Source organism: Staurois parvus, unplaced genomic scaffold, assembly GCF_062004578.1.
Source record: "Staurois parvus isolate SC_StPar_1 unplaced genomic scaffold, SC_StPar_1.0 ptg000577l, whole genome shotgun sequence".
Lineage (NCBI taxonomy): Eukaryota > Metazoa > Chordata > Amphibia > Anura > Ranidae > Staurois > Staurois parvus.
This window is the reverse complement of record NW_028318373.1, coordinates 269,326-291,190: the sequence shown is the minus strand read 5'-3', so window position 1 is coordinate 291,190 and position 21,865 is coordinate 269,326. Positions and strand designations below refer to the sequence as shown.

General features: G+C 48.3%; 1 protein-coding gene across 1 annotated transcript in view; it reads right to left on the bottom strand.

Annotated features, from left to right (window-relative positions):
• LOC149450255 (uncharacterized) overlaps positions 1 to 4,744 on the bottom strand; it is a 36,181-nt gene extending 31,437 nt beyond the window's left edge. The window contains exon 1 of the mRNA XM_089692149.1: positions 4,645 to 4,744. Within this exon, the coding sequence (XP_089548275.1) occupies positions 4,645 to 4,687 (43 nt within the window). The 5' untranslated portion in view covers positions 4,688 to 4,744. The remainder of the gene's footprint in view (positions 1 to 4,644) is intronic.
• Between the last annotated feature and the right edge of the window lie 17,121 nt (positions 4,745 to 21,865).

Below are 21,865 nucleotides of genomic sequence, written 5' to 3'. Positions count from 1 at the left end.
ACAGAGACAATGTGATGAAAAAGGGTGGGGTGGGGGAGGGAGGGGATAGGTAGGATAGAAGTTCTGGAGAGGGTTAAAGGTGGATAAAATGGAGGTGGTTTGAGGAGGTGGAAGTGCTGTGATCTGGGAGGTTAGGTAATCAGTAGATAGACACAGTGACCAGGAAGAGGGGTAGGTGGAAGGTACTGGAGGAAAGAAGGTGAGGTTGTATGCAGATGGAATTGAAGGTGGTATGGAGTTGCTGGGACTAGGGGAGGGGGTGGAATGTAATGAAGGGGGGTAGAGGGAGGTGTACAGGGAACTTCACCAATGTTGCATATTGAACCACCTTCTGATCACCATATTCCTGACACTAAGAGCTCCTTTACCGGATCTGATGCTGCTGATCCCTCTTCTCACAGAGAATGCCAACAAAGCCACCACCCTCTCCTGCAGTAATCAGTGCTGCTGGTCAGCCTGCTCAGTGGCACAGCCCATCCTCTCACCCTCTGCCTCCCACCGCTGAATCTCTGGAGGGCTCCCCCCTTCCTGCAGCAAGAGCTCACAGGAGCACCACAAGGACTAGTGAGAGGTCATTCCCCATTGTTCACACTGCTAATAGGGACTGAGTCACTGGAGGCAGCACACTAAGTACATTGTACCTTTCGGGCTCATTTACAATTATTTTGACTTTAACACACATTAATGCACCTACTACTTCAACATGCATTTTTGAGGCTTTGGTGACCCTTTTTTTGAAGCTTTAATGAAGCTTGGTAGATGCCCTGTGTGTGTTTGATTTTCTATTTGTGTTAAAGGAGCCCAGTAGAACCCTGGCTTAGTAGTACCCCCACTCAGCAGATCCCCAGAATATTCGTATTCTTGTTCAGTAGATCCATGCTCAGTAGTACCACCAGCTCTTCTGATGCCCCACTCAGTTGTAATCCCCAGCACTACTGATCCCCCAGTTAGTAGTGCCACCAGCTCTACTGATCCCCCACTCAGTAGAGCCACCAGCTCTACTGATGCCCCACTTGGTAGTAACCCCCGGCTCTGCTGATGCCCCAATTGGTAGTAACCCCCGGCTCTGCTGATGCCCCAATTGGTAGTAACCCCCCGGCTTTGCTGATGTCCCACTCAGTAGTAACCCCCAGCTCTACTGATGCCCCACTTGGTAGTAACCCCCGGCTCTGCTGATGCCCCAGTTGGTAGTAACCCCCCGGCTCTACTGATCCCCCACTCAGTAGAGCCACCAGCTCTACTGATGCCCCACTTGGTAGTAATCCCCGGCTCTGCTGATGCCCCAATTGGTAGTAACCCCCCGGCTCTGCTGATGTCCCACTCAGTAGTAACCCCCAGCTCTGCTGATTCCCCACCCAGTAGTAACCCCCGGCTCTGCTGATGTCCCACTCCGTAATAACCCCCGGCTCTGCTGATGCCCCACCCGGTAGTAACCCCTGGCTCTGCTGATCCTCTGGTTTGCCGATCACCTCCCGCTTTATTACTCACCATGTGACATCTGCTAGTTTATCACGCCCTGGTCCCTCAGCTCTGCTGATTCTCCACCACTCAGTCCTTTCTCTCTCCAGTCCCCACTCACCTCCTGCTATATTGCTCCCAAGCTGCTCACCACCTGTGACATCTGCTAGTTTCTCCCGTTCTACTCCCGCAGCTCTGCTGATCTTCTAATGCTTAGCGTTCCCATGTTGTACACCAAGTGTGCTCTGCTCCAGTCTAGACCCCGCTCTCCTTCCTGCTGCTCCAAGCTGCACCCCAGATGTACCGTCTGCACCAGACACTCCCAGAATATATACACATGAACTAGATGTGGCTGCTAATTTTGTCTTTCTGGTTCACTTGTTGGTTTCCCAGAGCATTCAGCTAACTCTGAATAAATGCCTCTCAAATGCATCAGGTGCTGTAAGTGAGCATTGTCATAGACTTCTATGGAGGCTTTGGAGGCGCTTTGAAGCACCAATAGCTCTACTACTACTGGGCTACTACTACTATAGTGGCTGCTATGGAGGAAGCACTACAAGGGGAACCCCTGGTCACAGTGGGCACTCATCCTGGACATTTAGGGGAACCCAAAATAACACCAGAGCCCCTCATCCAAAGCACTGATGAACAGAGGGACCCCAGATAACAGCAGTCCCCCCCATCCTGGACATTAAAGAAGAGAGGGACCCCAAGATCACAGTGGAACCACACACTTCCAACACTGATGAACAGAGGAACCCTAGATCACATTGGAGACCCTCATCCCAAGCACTAATGGAGAAAGGGACACTAGATCACATCAGGGTCTTTCATCCCTGACAATGATGAACAGAGGGACCCCAGATCAAAGGGGAGACCCTCATCACAGACACTGATGAAGAGAGGGACCCCATATCACTTTGGGGCCCCTCATCCCAGACAATGATGAACAGAAGAACCCTAGATCTCAGCAGAGATATCTTACCAGACAATGATGAAGGGAAGGACCCAGGATCACAATGGAGACCCTTATCTCTGACGCAGATGAAGAGAGGGACCCCAGTTTGGTGTGGAACTCTTCATACCAAATGCATATATATAGTGGGACCCCAGATCACACTGGAGACACTCATCCCAGACAGTGATGAAGAGAGGGACCGCAGATTACAAAGGAGAACCCCAACACAGGAACTGATGAAGAGAGGGACCCCAGATAACAGCTGTGCCCCTCATTCCAGACACTGATGAAGAGATAGATCACAGCTGTGCCCCTCATCCCAGACAATGATGAAGAGAGGGACCCTAGATCACAGAGGAGATCCTCATTTCAAACACTCATGAAGAGAGGGACCCCAGATCACAGCTGTGCCCCTCATCCCAGACAATGATGAAGAGAGGGACCCCAGATCACAGAGGATATCCTCATTTCAAACACTCATGAAGAGAGGGGCCGAGATCATAACTTTGCCCCTCATCCCAGACACTGATGAAGAGATAGATCACAGCTGTGCCCCTCATTCCAGACACTGATGAAGAGAGGGACCCCAGATCACAGAGGATATCCTCATTTCAAACACTCATGAAGAGAGGGGCCCCAGATCACAGCTGTGCCCCTCATCCCAGACACTGATGAAGAGAGGAACCCTAGATCACAGAGGAAATCCTCATTTCAAACACTCATGAAGAGAGGGGCCCCAGATCACAGCTATGCCCCTCATCCCAGACACTGATGAAGAGAGGGATCCCAGATCACAGCTTTGCCCCTCATACCAGACACTGATGAAGAGAGAAACCCTAGATCACAGAGGAAATCCTCATTTCAAACACTCATGAAGAGAGGGGCCCCAGATCACAGCTGTGCCCCTCATCCCAGACACTGATTAAGAGAGAAACCCTAGATCACAGAGGAAATCCTCATTTCAAACACTCATGAAGAGATGGGCACCAGATCACAGCTGTGCCCCTCATCGCAGACACTGATGAAGAGAGGGGCCCAGATCACAGCTGTGCCCCTCATCACAGACACTGATGAAGAGAGAGATCACAGAAGAGCACCTCACACCAGACACTGATGAAGAGGGGGACCCCAGATCACAGAGGAGACCCTCATCCCAGATAATGATGAATAGAGGGACCGCAGATCACTGAAGATCCCTTCTTCCCAGACACTGATGAAAAGAGGGCCCCCAGATCACAATGGAGACCATTGACCAGACACTGATGAAGACAGGGACCCTGGGTCACAAAGGAGAACCTCACCCCAGACACTGATGAAGAGAAGAGCCCCAGATCACAGTGGAGCCCTTCATCCCAGACAATGATGAAGACATGAACCCCAGATCACAGTGGGAACCCTAATCCCAGACACTGATGAAGAGAGGGACCCCAGAGCACAGTGGGAACCTCCATCCCAGATTGTGGGGGATCCCCTCATCCTATATCCTTTTTACCCATAATATTTATGTATTTATAAATCTTCTTGAACTTAACAATAATGCAATGAGATCCCCAGATCACAGTGGGAACCCCCATCCCAGACACTGATGAAGAGAGGGACTCCAGATCACAGTGGGAACACCCATCCCAGACACTGATGAAGAGAGGGACTCCAGATCACAGTGAGAACCCCCATCCCAGACACTGATGAAGAGAGGGACTCCAGATCACAGTGAGAACCCCCATCCCAGACACTGATGAAGAGAGGGACTCCAGATCACAGTGAGAACCCCCATCCCAGACACTGATGAAGAGAGGGACTCCAGATCACAGTGGGAACCCCCATCCCAGACACTGATGAAGAGAGGGACTCCAGATCACAGTGGGAACCCTCATCCCAGACACCGATGAAGAGAGGGACTCCAGATCACAGTGGGAACCCCCATCCCAGACACCGATGAAGAGAGGGACTCCAGATCACAGTGGGAACCCCCATCCCAGACACCGATGAAGAGAGGGACTCCAGATCACAGTGGGAACCCCCATCCCAGACACCGATGAAGAGATGGACTCCAGATCACAGTGGGAACCCCCATCCCAGACACCGATGAAGAGAGGGACTCCAGATCACAGTGGGAACCCCAATTCCAGACACTGATGAACAGATGGACCTCAAATTGTAGGCAATCCCTCATCTTATATCCCTCTCATCCCTAATATTTATATAGAGATGAATCTTCCCCAACTTACCAATAAGACAAAGGGACCCCCAGATCACAGTGGAGACCCTCATCCTGAACAATGGCACACAGAGGGACCCCAGAAGATGATAGCGCCCCTCCAACACTGATGAACGGTCACTGTGCTGGTGTGAAGTGAGAACAGAAAGGGGAACCTCAGATCTCAGTTTCAGGAACACAATTATTTGAGATGAAAATAACTCCATGATGGCTTCCTGTTTGGTCACAGATGTTCAGTGGGGGCCAAGACATTGTGTGATATCGCAGCAGAGAAAGTGAGACTGCAAAGTTTGAGGAAATATGACACTAAAATGCTGAATAATGTTTCCCTTACAGTGCGTGCACAGAGAATTGGGGGCAGGGGGGGGCAGATGAGGGGAGAGGAGCAAAAGGAGAGAAAGAGGAACATCGGAAATCCAGACACCTCTCCCTGTCCTTATCGCACGTGCCAGGGCAACAGGAAGTGTGGGGAAATTTCCTCCAACTGTGCACATAACAAGAAAACCCGGCCAGGCTATAACCTGCCATCACTCTGCAGGAAACCAACAAAAACATTTCAGCTGGAGTTGGGCTTTAACACAGCAGTTTGGAACTCTGCTGCCACCGACAGCTCAGATCTGGTATTGCTGTGCCTGACCAGGACTGTGGGGAACACACAAGCACAGGATGGAAACTCTGCTTCCATCTACAGCTCAGATCTGGTATTGCTGTGCCTGACCAGGACTGTGGGGAACACACAAGCACAGGATGGAAACTCTGCTGCCACCTACAGCTCAGATCTGGTATTGCAGTGCTTGACCAGGACTGTTGAGAACACATATGAACAGGATGGAAACTCTGCTACCACCCACAACTTAGATCAGGTATTGCAGTGCTTGACCAGGACTGTGGAGAACACACAGGCACAGTGTCACGGATCCAACCCACACGCACATGCCCACAGCGACTAGCTAACCGAGGCACGCATGTGTGGCCATGACTTTTGGGTAAGAGGGAATAAGGGGGACTTAATATGAATATATAAAATTGTATATAAAACCGGCCATGATATACTTTCACAGTGTGCACTACCTCTTGGCCACCACCAGAGGGAGACTCCACTCCAATCCAGCAGGCCGACCACACGGGCAGATAAAAATCTTACATACAATCTGGTGCACTAATTAGGGTCAAGGAGCACCCTTCTAGGATTCCTCCAGCTATCCTACAGTCTGGTCCCAGCAGCCTGCGGGAGAAGAAGTGGGCATGGTGCTGCTGACACAGACAGAGCGGTGAGCGTGTGAATCTCTCTGAGGCTTGCTGGCCTCATTCTGGCCTGGGGCTAAATTTTTTGCCTAGGCCCAGCCAACTATGGCGGAGCCCGGCCATGATCCGGGCGGGGGTACCCCCCAGGGGAGCAGAGTACTGGTCCAATGGAGACCGAGGACCTGGGAAATGCTCCCAAACAGAGTGAATCGTATGCTGCCTACAGAGGACGGGTGACGGCTCATGTGGCCAGGATCAAGAGGGAGGAGGAGAACCTGAACAAGCTAAAGCGGGATTTGAAGAGAATGAAGGCGAGCTATGAGAGAGTATGGAGTACTAAGAGGCAACTCATGCGACCTGAACTTGACTCCATGGAGCTGGCAGTCCCCCGGCAAAGCTCTTATGTGAGTACCCTGAAGCAAGCCAGTGGAATCCTCAGGGAGAAGTACTCCAATAAGGAGCGTTTCAAGATGGCCAGGGAGCGGTCACTAGCCGCAGCAAGAGGCAGCCATGTGAAGGATCCTCATCAGGGGATCAGTCGGATACCACCGGTGCAGCTGTGACCGCTATGGAGGAAATCCCGGAGCAAGCTGCAGGGAGCGCAGCAGTGAGAGTGAAGGAGGAAGTCACGGAGCAAGCCGGAGGGAGCGCAGCAGTGAGAGCGGAGGAGGAAGTCCCGGAGCAAGCCGGAGGGAGCGCAGCAGTGAGAGCGGAGGAGGAAGTCCCGGAGCAAGCCGGAGGGAGCGCAGCAGTGAGAGCGGAGGAGGAAGTTCTGGAGCAAGCCGGAGGGAGCGCAGCAGTGAGAGCGGAGGAGGAAGTCCCGGAGCAAGCCGGAGGGAGCGCAGCAGTGAGAGCTATGGAGGAAGTCCCGGAGCAAGCCGGAGGGAGCGCAGCAGTGAGAGCAGAGGAGGAAGTCCCGGAGCAAGCCGGAGGGAGCGCAGCAGTGAGAGCAGAGGAGGAAGTCCCGGAGCAAGCCGGAGGGAGCGCAGCAGTGAGAGCGGAGGAGGAAGTCCCTGAGCAAGCCAGAGGGAGCACAGCAGTGAGAGCTATGGAGGAAGTCCCGGAGCAAGCCGGAGGGAGCGCAGCAGTGAGAGCGGAGGAGGAAGTCCCTGAGCAAGCCAGAGGGAGCACAGCAGTGAGAGCTATGGAGGAAGTCCCGGAGCAAGCCGGAGGGAGCGCAGCAGTGAGAGCGGAGGAGGAAGTCCCGGAGCAAGCCGGAGGGAGCGCAGCAGTGAGAGCGGAGGAGGAAGTCCCGGAGCAAGCCGGAGGGAGCGCAGCAGTGAGAGTGGAGGAGGAAGTCCCGGAGCAAGCCGGAGGGAGCGCAGCAGTAAGAGTGAAGGAGAAAGCGCAGGGATCCATCCCTGCTCAGCAGCCGCAGCAGCAGCTAGTGTGGGAGTCACAGGAGATGCACAGTGATGGCGTGGCTGGGCTGAGCTTTGTGCAGGAGATGGAATCTCCTCTGGGAGGTCGGAATTTTGCCTTCACCTCGGAGGAATCGGAGGAGAAGGGTGACGGCACTCAGAAGCCGCCGAAGCCTGTGAAGCAGAGAGTGTGAGAGAAGGGAGTGTACATGCTGCTGGAGCGGATCCCCGGCTCTCTGCTTCCTAGAGAGGGGGAGGAGAAGCCAATGGGAGAGGAGCCGTCAGGTCTTGGCTCTGCCCCCAGGCCCGGGCTCTGGCCGCAGGCCCCGCCCACACCACGGCACCAGCTTTGGCCAGACTTTGCCCATACAGTGGCACCAGCTCCGGCTGCAGGCCCTGTCCATACCGTGGCTCTGCCTCTGGCCACAGGCCCTGCCCACCCCAAGGTACCGGCTCTGGCCATAGGCCCCACCCACACTGCGCCTTCAGCTCCATCCTCCCTCCTTAGCCCCCCAGCTCCTGATGCAGGAGGAGTCTTGAGCTACTCAGCTGCGCTGACAGGGGGAGGGAATTCTGTGAGTGCACCTGTGGCACAGGGTGTGGGATCAGGGGTGCAGGCACAGAGGAGAAATGTGGTGCAGCTGCGGTGGGAGGGTAGGAACCCCCCCATCAGAAGGGAAGTAGTTGATAGGATTATTGAGATGGGGTTCAGAGCTGCTGACATTTTTGCTTTCATTACTCCAGTAGGGACGGGGGAGTACAACATCTCCTTCCAGAGGGCTGAAGGGCTGGAGACGTTCTGGATAAAATATGAGCATGAGGGGAGGTGCGCATGCACGGCCGGCGGGACGGACATGCTGAGGTAGAGCTCCGTCTCCCCGTCGGGTGACACAACAGTCCGTCCGCGGATCCCGGCCGGCACAATTACGCAGGAGGCATCGTGAGACATCCGTCTCCACGGCAACCCTGCTCAGACCCGTCCCGGCTCAATTGGCGGCGAGCAGGGAGCTGCGGCCCTGTCTCCACGGTGAGCGGAGCAGAGGCCCGCCCACCATCCTCTAATCTGAGCCCATACAACGCCGCAGGGCAAAGTGGGGGGGCTTCGATCACAGTGGCAACCCCCCTCTCTGGAAATAGGATGGTTAGGGGAGCACCCCGCCACCAAGCCCCGCCGCAAAATAAAACTATTAAGGAGGCACTTGCAAAGGCCTCCTCCAAGATAGCCGCCGCCCCAGCACGTAGCAGCAAGCAGGCTGCAAAATCATACAACACCCTGCAGGATACACAGTCCAGTCGTCCTGGTGCATCAGAGGGTGAGTCTGATATTGACCCAGACACCCCAACTCTTGCTTCAGCGCCTGACCTTACACCCCCTGACCTCCTTACACGCTTTGAGCAGATGCTACATAAAGCATTGCAGCAAACCTCTGACCGTATTACCGCTACACTGTCTAGAGAAATCCACGAATTGGGACAGCGCACTGCTGACCTAGAGCAGAGAGTAGACGATCTTGAAGCCTCATTACAGACACAAACCGATGACCTTGATCTCTTACGTGACGAAAATGCAACGCTGCACACGCATCTGGAGGACTTTGAAAATAGGGCAAGACGCTCAAACTTACGAATCCGTGGCCTCCCAGAATCGATCATCGATGTCCAATCAACCATTACGGCGCTATTTCAAGAGCTCGCCCCAGCCATTCCAATCGAATGACTAGAAATGGATAGGGTTCATAGAGCATTAGCCACATGGCACCCCGATGGCAGGCCACGTGACATCATAGCCAAACTCCACCTTTACCGCACCAAAGAGCAACTCCTACAAGCAGCCCGTAACGTGGAATCTTTACAATTTCAAGGCCATATCTACCAGCTATTTCAGGACCTCTGCCCTACAACCATCACTAAACGCAGGGCTATGAAACCCCATCTGCAAACACTCCAACAACACGCCATACCATACAAATGGAGCTTCCCCTTCGCCGTACGGTTCCGATATCAAACTCGGGACTACACCTGCAAAACTCCCGAAGACCTGCTGGACACCCTGCGGAACCTTCAGCTACACTCTCCAACAACACCATCAGAGAGCTCCAAACGGAGATCCACATCCTGCTCACCGCGGAAATCTTATCCCTCACGCTCCACTGATGGTCAGCTCAGCATCCACAAACGAGGGCGTTTTTCATCACCAGGCACTTCTCCACAAGATACCATGGACTGAACCGCGTCCTTCAACTTCTACTTTACCACGTACACCAGGTTATGTATCTTTTAGCTAGCGTTGAAGACGCCACCCAGGGTTCTTATTTTCCCTAATGTTTTACCTAGATTATATCTTAGGTTGTGCATGGGGACCCCAGCTCTGGCGGCATAGGATGCCGTCTCTCTCCTTTCTTATTGGTCCACCACCATGACCGATGCCGCCCGAGCTCAGGACCCCCAAATTGTTTGGGAATATATTCAGTAATTTTTTTTTCCGGGATCTCTTTGCTGTATATTTATTTAAATGCTGTCATCCCCACGGCCCGCAAATCTGTGCACTCTCCACTAGCCCTTGTGCTATTGTTTATTTAATAGCACCTGGGCTATCACCGTTCCTCGGATCACCCTGATTCTGGGTGTACCCGGGGACCACTCCTTTGGCCTAGAATGGCCCCTTATACCCTTTTACTGACACCCTTCCCCAGTCATACTCCCCCATCCTCCCCTTCATATGACTCCACGACCTTACCCAATCTCCTATACAACCAGGCTATCTTACATAGTGACTACCAGACTCTCCCCAAACGGGTTATACTTTATCATTTAATACACCTTACACTCTCCCTATGGGCCCGTTAAACATTCTCACCCTGAATGTTCAGGGCCTCAACACACCGCAGAAACGCAACAAAGCCTTCAGTGCTTTTGCATCATTTAAGGCCCATGTGGTTTGCCTGCAAGAAACACATTACACTCCCACATCTACACCTAAGTTCTTCGGCCCTCGTTACCCACAGGTCTACACGGCCTCAGCTACGACTAAATGTAGAGGGGTACTAATCGCTTTCCATCGCACCACACCCTTCACACTATGCAGTGAAATCAAGGACCCAGAGGGTCGATATCTCCTACTAACTGGACAACTCCTAGACACAGACGTCACCATCGTTTCATACTATGCCCCGAACCAAGGCCCCTTGCCATTTCTTTTCCACCTATTCTCGATAATAGATCACCACAAGCAAGGTATTCTGTTTGTCTGCGGAGACTCAAACTGCACCCTATATCCCTTTCTTGACAAATCTCCTCAACCTTCTCCCCTCCCTACCTCCAGGCAAACCCTTCATGCCGTACTACAGTGTCACTCCATGATAGACACCTGAAGGGAACTGAACCCAATTCAGCGCCAATATACTTTCTACTCCCACCCCCATAAGACTTTTTCTAGGATAGATCATGTTCTCATAACTGCCAGCTCCTCCTCCCGGCTCCTGACCTCTGAAATACTACCAATCCCTTGGTCAGATCATAGCGCTGTATTTACTTCCATGGCCTCCCTAGCCCCATCTTCTACTGATCCCTCTTGGATCTTTAACGACAACTTACTAGCGAACCCAACCCACTGCTCAGAAATCGAAGCCGCTCTTAAAGACTACATATCCATAAACCAAACACCTGAAATTTCTCCTCTTCTCCTCTGGGAAGCACACAAACCGGTTATACGAGGCTTCTGTATTAGCAAAGCTTCCTTTTTAAATAAAGCGAAAAGACAGCAATGTCTTTCTCTGGAATGAACCTACAACCAATCCCATCAAGCCTTCCAAGCAACCCCTACGCCAGCTAATCGTGAAGCTTTAGAGCAAGCTCGATTAGCTCTTGATCTTTTTCTCACAGACAAGGCGGAGCTTTCACTTTGCAGATCTAGGCACAAATACTATACAAAAGCAAATAAACCCAACACCTTTCTAGCTCTTTCGCTTCGTAGGCTTGATCAGATTACTAGACCTATTCGATTACGCACCTCCTCTGGCAGCCTCACTAGTAACCCGGAATGCATCCTACAAATCTTTCACAAACATCTTTCGCGACTTTACTCCCACTCCACACCCTTTGACTCCACCCAGGCTGACACCCTCCTGGCCCCCATCTCCTTTCCGACGCTCTCTGAACACCACCTGGCTGCATTAGAACAACCCATCACCCTAATCGAAACCCTAAACGCTATTAAAAATGTAAAGCTTCGTAAACGCCCAGGACCTGACGGCTTTTCTGCCACATACTACAAAAAATTTGCCCACCTTCTAGCGCCCATTCTCACTAATGCATTAAACGCCATACTATCGGGCCATACCTTCAACCTAGAAACAGTCCAAGCTAACATCTCAATGATTCTGAAACCCAATTCAGACGACACACAGTGGTCCAACTACAGGCCGATCTCTCTCCTTAACATTGACATAAAACTGCTAGCTAAAATCCTCTCCACACGCCTTAACTTGTGTATAGGTTCTCTAATCCACAATGACCAAGTGGGCTTTATTCCAACTCGACAAGCCAGAGACAACGTCAGACGCGCAACTCTCTTGGCACATGTTGCTAAATCCCGCAACATTCCTGCCTGTTTCCTGTCCTTGGACATCCGGAAGGCGTTTGACATGGTATCATGGCCATATCTCCACTACATTCTGCGCCGCTGGGGCTTTGGCCCTCATTTTTTAACCTGGATTTTCTCACTATATCAAGAGCCCTCGGCCAGAGTTAGATACCTTGGACATAGATCTGCTCATTTTCCTATCTCCCGTGGCACAAGGCAGGGCTGCCCTCTCTCCCCCCTACTTTTTGCATTGGCCATAGAACCACTAGCCCTCCTAATTAGAGCTAATCCGGATATCCGGGGACTTGAATTAGGTGGGTCTCATCACAAATTATGCCTCTTTGCAGATGACGTTCTAGTTTTTCTTACTTCTCCCTTAACTTCCTCTCCCTCTCTTCTCCGGCATTCTCGAGAGGTTTGGCTCACTCTCTGGCCTTGTAATAAATTCTCACAAGTCTATGGCACTTAATATTTCCCTCCCCCCTGAGGAGCTAGCCCACCTGAAACAGATCCTCCCATTTTCTTGGTCACAGCACCATATTCCTTTTTTGGGAATCAAACTGACCCCCAACCTATCAGACCTTTATGCAGCTAACTATACTCCCATGCTAACTCATCTCACTGCTCTTATGACTAAATAGTCCTCCTTACCGCTTGCATGGCTAGGCAGAATAGCAGTCATAAAGATGTCAATCCTCCCAAAAATCTTATATTTGTTTAGAGTTCTCCCAATTCCAGTACCCTCCCATTATCTTCGTATATTACAGCGCCGCATTTCCTCCTACGTATGGGGCACTGTCCACCCCCGTATACCCCGCTCTACCCTTTACCGTACCAAGCTTAGCAGTGGTCTTGGTCTTCCTGATGTCAATAAATATTACCAGGCGGCACATTTAGCTCAGTTGCCGAAATACCATGCAACCTATGAAATTCCCCAATGGGTTGTTCTTGAATCTATAGCATGTGACCCCCTCTCCACGGCTAATTTACTTTTTCTAAGACCAATCGACCACCGCTCAATAACGAATCCCATCACTTCCCACTTTCTATCATTGTGGGATAAACTGAAGACTCGTTATCTTCTCCAATCGTCACATAACCCTTTACTTTCGTATCTCAAGAACTCAGCCTTTCCCCCAGCATGGTCATCGCCACCCTCATTTAAAATATGGACCTCTGCAAACCTTCTCCGCACTCATCATTTCCTACAGAGGAACAAATTCAAATCCTTCACCTCATTACAAGAAACACATAACCTCCCGGCATCTGAAATATTCAGGTATTTACAATTACAACACTTTTATGGCCCCTACTCTGCAACATCTACCCAATCTAACACCATGTCCCCCTTTGAATGGGCCTGCTATAAAGACCCCCATAGACGCGGCCTCATTTCATGCCTGTATGCCATACTCACAACTTTGGCCACCACATCCCCCCCTTCATATACCAAAAGATGGGAAACAGACCTAAACCAACAATTAGACCCGTCAGACTGGGACCACATCTGGGCCAACACAAAAACTTCTTCGCAGAATATTGTAGTCTTGGAAACCAACTATAAAGTTTTAACACGATGGTACTTGGTTCCGGCGAGAAGCCCAAAATACACCCCCAATTACTCCCCTAACTGCTTTAGAGGCTGTGTAGACCCGGGAACGCATTATCACATATGGTGGGACTGCCCAATAGCCCAAACATTCTGGACGGACGTCTTTAACATGATCACCAAATTTAGTGCAGCCCCGCTTCAACCTTCCCCAACAATAGCACTTCTCAATCTACGCCCTCCTGGCGTAACTACGTCGCAATTCAAACTCATCCTGCAAGCAACCACAGCAGCCAAGCAGGTTATGGCAAAATCCTGGAAATCCCCCACTTTAAGCATTGCTGCAGTTAAAACTAGAGTAACACAAGCCATGATACACGCAAAGGTGAAAGCCACAATCCTTGACACAATTACTAAGTTCTTGAATGTCTGGAATCCTTGGGTGGAAGGCTTCCTCCCGCAGAACTTCGATGAATCGCTCTTTCTTCCCTGATGTGCAAACCGTGCATTCTCAGCATTAGTCTGGCACCACTGCGAACCGAACATACAAATCACTACCTCTTTCCCTTCCAACCATGGAGTCATCTCCGTCACCCCTCTCTCACCCCCCCCCCTGTCGTCCTCTGTTCACCCCTAACTCCCCACGCAGCTCTGGAGAGTCCTCATCCCCATCGTTTAATGTCTGTGTGATACGCCACTACCTTCTGACAATAATTTTTACTTATTTGGCATCACAGGTTGTAGTGCTTTGTTTTATTGACTCTCCCTTGATATATAATGCAATTGACACCGAATATACTTTCCCCCGCACTTTACTGTTAATATAATGTCTATTGCCTACTGTTAATGTCTTTCTTCCTATGTTATAATACCAATAAAAAGATTGAACAAGAATAATATGAGTATGAATGTAAGGGGACCCCCAGGTGGGAGGGGCTTTTACCAAAGATGGTGTCCAGACAGGCGTTGGTCAAAAATGTAATTATACTGATACGTAACGAGTCGATCCCACCCGCGGATATAGCAGCGTGGCTAGGGAGGTGTGGGGATGTACTAGCCTCCCTTAGAAAAATAGTGGATGATAGGGGAATTTGGATTGGGGGGTGGACTGCTACAGTTAGATTGCATGTGGAAGAAGGCAGGGTGAAACATCTACCCACATCAGCCTTTATTGGTAGAGACCGACTTATTATCTTCTATGCCGGGCAACCGAAGGTCTGCCACAGATGTGGTAATAAAGGGCATTTTGCTGCAACTTGTGAGGTCATAAAATGCTCACTGTGCCAGGGTATCGGTCACACAGCCCGTGAGTGCAATCTCATTCGGTGCAATCTGTGCCTACAGTTAGGGCACTCGTACAATCGGTGCCCAGAGGCACTTCATAATTTACCTGGGCTGGATAGGATGGAGGCCGAGGAGAGGGGCACAGAAGCTCCTCCCCCTGGCGATTCTGCCAAGACAGGTACCCAGGTACCTGTAACATCTACTGTGTCCCCTAGTGTGCCTGTGACTGTCCCCTCTGTAAAGTCTCCTCATGTCTCTGTGTCACCCCAAGTGTCGTCTACCCCTAGTGTTCCTGTACCCCCCGCCCGGAAGAGTCGGGGTGTTGGGGCTAAGAGTGTGCCCAAGGTGCTTTCTGTAACACCCCCTCCAACTTTACTCCCTCTCCGTCGTCAAGACCCTGTAAAGGGAGAGGCGGTTTTTGAGGGAGGTCAAGGGAGGGTGGATCAGGCGATTCCTGATCCTGGAGGAAATAGGTCAGATAGAGTTGAGAGGGAGGGATGGTCGGTGGTGGGGAAGGGGAAGAATAGGGTGGTGTTGACCCCCGCAACTTCCATATCCTCTTTGGAGGTGGAGGATGAATTTATCACCAATAGGTTTGGGATCCTTTCAGGGGGTGGGAGTGATTCTGGAGATGCCCTTTCCTCTATGGAGGATGTGGAGGGAGAATGTAAAAAAGGGACAGGTCTCCGGTGAAAGGAATGATTTTCTTTCCCCCTCAGAGACCCCCGGTCTGTGGAGAGATTCCTGGTTTATCAGCAGAATTCTGGGAACACCCCTTGAACACGGAAATCACGACAGCTTATGTTCAGAGATGTTCAAAGTTTATTAGACATTAATAAGATTATATAGACTACAGATAATCATAAGGGAGGGGGGAGGGGGAGGGGGGAGCGAGTTTCAAAACTGTAACTTGTAACTTTCCATCATGAGCTAACTACATGAAACATGACATATACATTTCTTGGTACAAATTGTTTTGTCTAACTTTTAGGGAAAACAGACAGACAAAAACATTGTCAGGGTCGTGTTAGCTTCTGTTGATACATCCTTGAACAACTGAAAACAGTTTCATTAAACTTCTAATATCTCTGCAAAAAACTAACTTAATACTTAATACTTAAAATGGCGTACATAATACAAAATGGAAGTTATCTAGATCCTTTCAATCCCCTCTAAGATCATGAACATGATCTCAATTCTTTACTTCATTCATCTTTCTGTACATAGCTAGATAACCTTCATTTGTATTCTGCGGCTTGGTAGCTCTAGCAATGCAATATAATGAGCATTTAAAACATAGATATAAAAATAAAACAAAAAACAATATCATGACTATGCTTACAGCGATACCTTTCATCCATGAAAAGATGGAACCAAATCCTGATCCTAACCAATCAAAAGGAGTCCATCCATCTTTTCCTATAGCTCTAGCTTCTTCCATCAAACCCTCTACCTGTTCCCTGTGTTGCTTTATTATTTCATAATAATCTGGAACAGTCATTGTGGTATTATATATCCAAGTACAACATTCAGAATCCTCTGTCATCTCACAGACCTGTCAGAGCAGCACTCATGCTTTCCATAGCTAATTCTTGCATCTCCAGCTGTTTTCTAATAGCTCTGGTCTCAGTATTTAGCAACCCCATGTCCTTAGAGTTCCTCTCCAGTATATCATCAATAATGTTTGTGTAATTATGTAGAGTTAGTTGGTGTTTTGGGTATGTACTGGCTTTTACCTGGTGTTCCTTTTGGTCTATAGCTGCCATAATTGGCACTAATTGGGCTACATAGCACCAGCCCTGGACATTACTCGGTATCCAAGGGTAACAGATCTTACCACAGCAGATATAGGTATTGTTTCCCAAGGAGATCGGCAATTTTTGTATTGCAGAATGAAATTCAGGGGTGACAACAAGTGTAAAATAAAAAAGAAGTTTTCCAAACATAGTTTTCCCCACATTATCTTGTATCCCTTCTAAACTTTCATTCAGGGTTTTACCATTTACTTGCCAGAGTTTCACAGAAGAAGTTCCATCCCTCCTTCCAGGATCAGATATGTTTAATATGGACTGAGAGCACATTCCCCTTCCCTTGTGGGAAGTATTCCCCAGTCTAAAACACCAATCGGGGAGTTGAGTGACTCCCAGAGTTGGAAAAGATATGGTGGCATTAGAAGTAATATTGGTCAAACCAATACTTACATTCCCTTTTATTAACAAAAATATTTTGACTGGAGCGGCCAGAAGAGGAATTTCATATGTGCTGGGATGTAACTTACTACATATCCAACATTTATCATAACCTGACTTTTGAGCATAAGCATATTTAAACTGCATCATCAACATTTTTCCTGAAAAAGGATTGTTCTCTTCAAAACTTCTTTTTGACTTTCTTTCACTTTTGGTTATCTGGGTCTCATTTAAATCTAGTCCTTGACCACAGATACCTTTTATTAGACCCAAGTCCTCAGGGTGATAAATACAGTTAGTTAGGATCCATACTGGCAGGAAAAAGAGCAGTCAGTGTGCCCAATAGGATCCAGAGTTTCAAAGCACCATGAGGGGCAGTAAAAAATTTCATCTTCAGGGCCTTTTTCACTTACTTCACCCACTCTTCGAGGATTTTTCTCTCATACTTCACCTCCTTTTTCCATCTCGTGTTTCTCAGGTGTTTGGTTCACCCTCTTCACTCGACTAGCATGGATCCAGGACTGGGAATTTTCCACCAGAACAGCCGTTCTGGTAACCGCTATCACCGTAGTAGGTGGTCCAAAGGGGTAGCCTTGCTTCTTGTCTTTAGCAAGTTGGCGGACCACTACGACATCTCCCACTTGGAAAAGGTGTGTTGGTTCCTGAAAAATAAAAGAAAAGTGCGAGCAACATTTCTTTCAACCTTATCTAAACTCTGAATCAATTTTTTCACATATTCTTGTTGTACCAGGTCAAGGTCCCCTCTTTCTAACATAAGTGGCTGTCTAGCCCAAGGAGTGGGGAACGGTCTTCCCATTAATATTTCAAAAGGAGATAACCCTGTAGTCTTATTAGGTGTCATTCTTACCTCTGCTAGAATTGCAGGTAACATCTTCTTCCAGTGGGTATAGGTTCCTCCAGTGGCCTTCCTCAACTCATCCTTAATCGTCCTGTTCATCCTTTCTACTATACCCCAACTTTGAGGATGATAGGGAATATGAAACTTCCAATCTATCTTAAGTACTTTTACCAAATCTTGACATACCTTGGCCACAAAGGCTGGTCCGTTATCAGAATTTATCTGCAGCGGACATCCCCATCTGGGTATTATCTCCTGTGTGAGAATTCTGACTACAGTCTGCGCATCTTCTTTATTAGTGACAAATGCTTCCACCCATCTGCTGAACATATCCACCATTACCAACAAAAACTCTTGCCTCTGTCCTGTTTTTGGCATGTGGGTAAAATCTATTTGTAAATGGGTGAAAGGTGTAGTTGGGTACACTAGATACTGGTGTTGTGATTTCTTTGGGTTCTGTGGATTGTTCCTTATACATGTAATGCACCTAGAAACATAGTCTTTCACCAACCTAGATAAACCTGTAATGTAAAAATCCTGCAATAATGTTTCACATGTTGTTTTCCATCCTTTGTGTCCTAGACCGTGGTACTGTGCAATGAACAATGGGGCACTTGACATGGGAATGCATGGTTTCCCCTCTAAGCACAATAGACCAGAAGCTGGATCTAGTTGTGCTCCAGAACCATCCCAGTCTGCTAAATCGATTTTTATAGCAAATTTCTGTAAATCTGCATACATCTGGTCATGTGGGGTGGTTGTGATGCCTGAAGTGAGCAAAGGCATCTGCTCACTGGCCACCTGTTGTAATGCGGCTTCCTTTGCTACCTTATCTGCTAATGCATTTCCTTTGGCAATATGATCTCTGCGATTTCTATGTGCCCTGCAATGAAGAATGGCTGATGTTTTTGGTAACTGTATGGCTTTGAGTAGATCAGATATCAAAGGAGAGTGAGATATGGTTTTGCCATCAGCAGCAATGAATCCTCTTCTCTCCCAAATGACCCCAAAATCATGTACAGCACCATGGGCGTACTTGGAGTCTGTGTAAATGTTGACATCCTGTCCTGCAAATAATTGACATGCTCTTGTAAGGGCAATCAGTTCGGCTGCTTGGGCTGACTGATATGGGATTGGCTTTGCCTCGAGTATTTTGTCAGGAAGTTGCACAATGCCGTATCCTGCATGGTAAGTACTATCATTTGGCCTAGAACATGAGCCATCAACAAACACATCTGGGGCCCCATCAAGAGCCACAGCTGACATGTCGGACCTAGGGGAAGTGTCTTGCTGTATGTGGGTTATACAATTGTGTTCTGGTGCCACTTCATCCTGTTCCCCCTTTAGCCCCAGTAGGGCATTCAAAATTGGAACAGGACCTGAATTTGCTGAAGAATATTTAATAATCAAGTTGGGATCAGATAGAAGAATCACTTCATATCCGCTCAACCTTTGTGCTGACGTGTTGAGTGTGTATGTTTTTCAGTAGTAAGGACACTTGGTGTGTGGTGTGTAGGGTAGTTTCATGTCCCAAAGTGAAAGAAATAACCATTTCTACCACCATTACGCAGAATGCAAAAACTCTCAGACAAGCAGGCATGCCCTGAACCTGAGTTGGCACTACTTTGGAAAAAAAAACTACAGGGCGAAGCTTGCCTCCATGTTCCTGAGCCAGGACCCCCGCCATGGTTGTACAATTTTCCCTAGCATACAGATGAAACATTTTCTTATAATCAGGTAGTCCAAGACCAGGGGCCGTTACCATAGCATTCTTCAGGTACACAAAGGCATCAACCATTTCATTTGACCATGTGAGAATGTCAGGTGATTCTGAAAGTGTGGCAGACCTCAGAGTGTGATCATAAAATGAACAATCAGGTATCCATTGGCGGCAGTAACCAATCATACCAAGAAAAGTTAGCATGTCCTTTTTTGTTTGTGGGCGGGGCAGACCCACGAGAGCCGCAGCTCTTCTGCGACTGACATTCCTCTCACCATGACTTAGAATAAAACCAAGGTACTCAACCTGTTTTTGGCACCATTGCAATTTCTTTTTAGATGCTTTGTGACCATTCCCTGACAACCATTCTAACAGAGACCAACTATCCTCCTGACTGGCCTCCTGACTTGAACTACAAATCAATAGGTCATCCACATATATAATGAGGACCGAACCATTGGGAGGGGTCCAGGACCTCAGTGTGGTCTGGAGGGCAAGTGAGTAGACTGCAAACAAATCTACATAGCCCTAGGCATTCTACACCAGGTCAACTGGCGGTTACGGAACGTAAATGCAAATAGCGCCCTCGTCTGGTGGTCCACAGGAACCGAAAAAAATGCATTTGTTAAATCAATCACTGTAAAATATTCTGCATCGGACAGAATGGAGGTGAGGAGTGATGGCACATCAGGCACTATTGGGGCTAATGGAACCACCAAATTATTTATGGCCCTCAAATCTTGTACAAACCTGTAAGAGCCATCCGGCTTCTTAACAGGATTGATAGGTGTGTTGTAAGGAGAAACAGTTTCTTCTTCCTTCTGTTTACATGCTGTAGCAATTGGGAGGGAAGCCTTATTCTTGAAAACCCTTTTTAGTTCTGTGTCAAGCTCCCCCCACATAGTTTCTCTCCCTTCTGTGGTGTTTAGTTTATAGGCAGTAGCCTGTGTATTACTTGGTTCTATGTGACTAATGCTTTTTACATTTATCCAATCCCAAGCTGGATTATTTCCCAGAATACCATCAATGATCAATCTCATATCTTCCTGTGTGTAATTTCTTCCTAAACTTGCCTTTTTTAAATAAGCAAGTGTACCTCCAGGAGATACTGTAGGCTTGGGACAATGTTTAACAATCTTATTAATATCTTCTAATTCTATGGGGTTTTTTTAGAATTAGTTCTCCTGCTGTGAGAAAAGGTAGTGTCAATATAGCCAACTCCTTTCCTCCTACGGCCCCCTCATCTTCTCTTTTTCCCTCTTGTTTCTTATCCATGGATCTAAGCTGCATTCTAAATTCCTCCACCTCTCTCTCTTTCTATGACTGGTGTCACTTCTTCTCCATTGACCATCCTTTTTCTGTAATTTTATTATATTTACCTGTTTTTCGTATTCCAACTCTCCTTCGTTGTCATTATTCTCTGTAAGGATGCCTTGAACTTGGCTACCCTCCTCTGGTGATTTTATACTAATAATCTGTTTGGGTCTAGTGGAGGGGCCTGGCTGTATTGGTTGTAGATCCGGGACGGGAAGTGGCGCAGGGACAGGGGCAGGGACTGGAGGGGCATTAGGCTGGGGAGTAATCATCCCCAAACTAATCAAAAAATCATCATCAGCAGCATTTTTAAAACCACTTAATGAAGGATATATATTATACGGAGGGGGTGGGGTTGGTGTCTGAACTGTTTTCAGTCCAATCTTGGGTCTGCATGTCTTTTCAGATTGATGCTTTTCCTGGCATATTTTTAATGTATCCAATTTCAACTTCCTCTTTTGTTTTAAAGAGAAAATCAAATTGAACTTTCCCTTGCTATTATCAACCCAATACGGTGACCATTTTAACCAGTTTTCTCCCCCTTTCTTCATATAAGCTTGGTCCCATTGTGGGTCCCCCTCATACCAAGGAAAGGCTTGTTTGTCCCCCATACATAATCCCTTAATCATGTCTGTATGAAAAGGATCATTTGCCCCCTTTCTTGGGAATGGGTCTGTACTCCCCATAGCTTCTGTCCAGCCTGCCATACAATCCACCCAGGGATTTATTAAATAATAGTCCGATCCACAAACTCTAGCAACATAATCTTTACAATTTTTCCCTTTTCTGGGGGACCTGGTGGGTAACTACCTCCTTGACCCATATTTAGACAGTGGATAAAACAATTTTAGCTTAAAATCTTATTTTGTTCCACACAACAAATTATCTTATACTTCTACGCAACAGAAAGAAAAAGCAAAAGACAGATAAACCAGAATCTGCTCCACAGACTTATTAACCTCTTGATAACTTCCCAAAGTTATCTCTTCACTGTTTTACCAAAAACAGAGAACTGTGTTTACCAAAACACCTTTTTTTTTATATTATAGTGCACTATTTTGTAACTCTTACCAAAGAGTTAAGTCTGCTTTACCAAAAGCAGCTACAGGTTATCACGGGTTTATATAG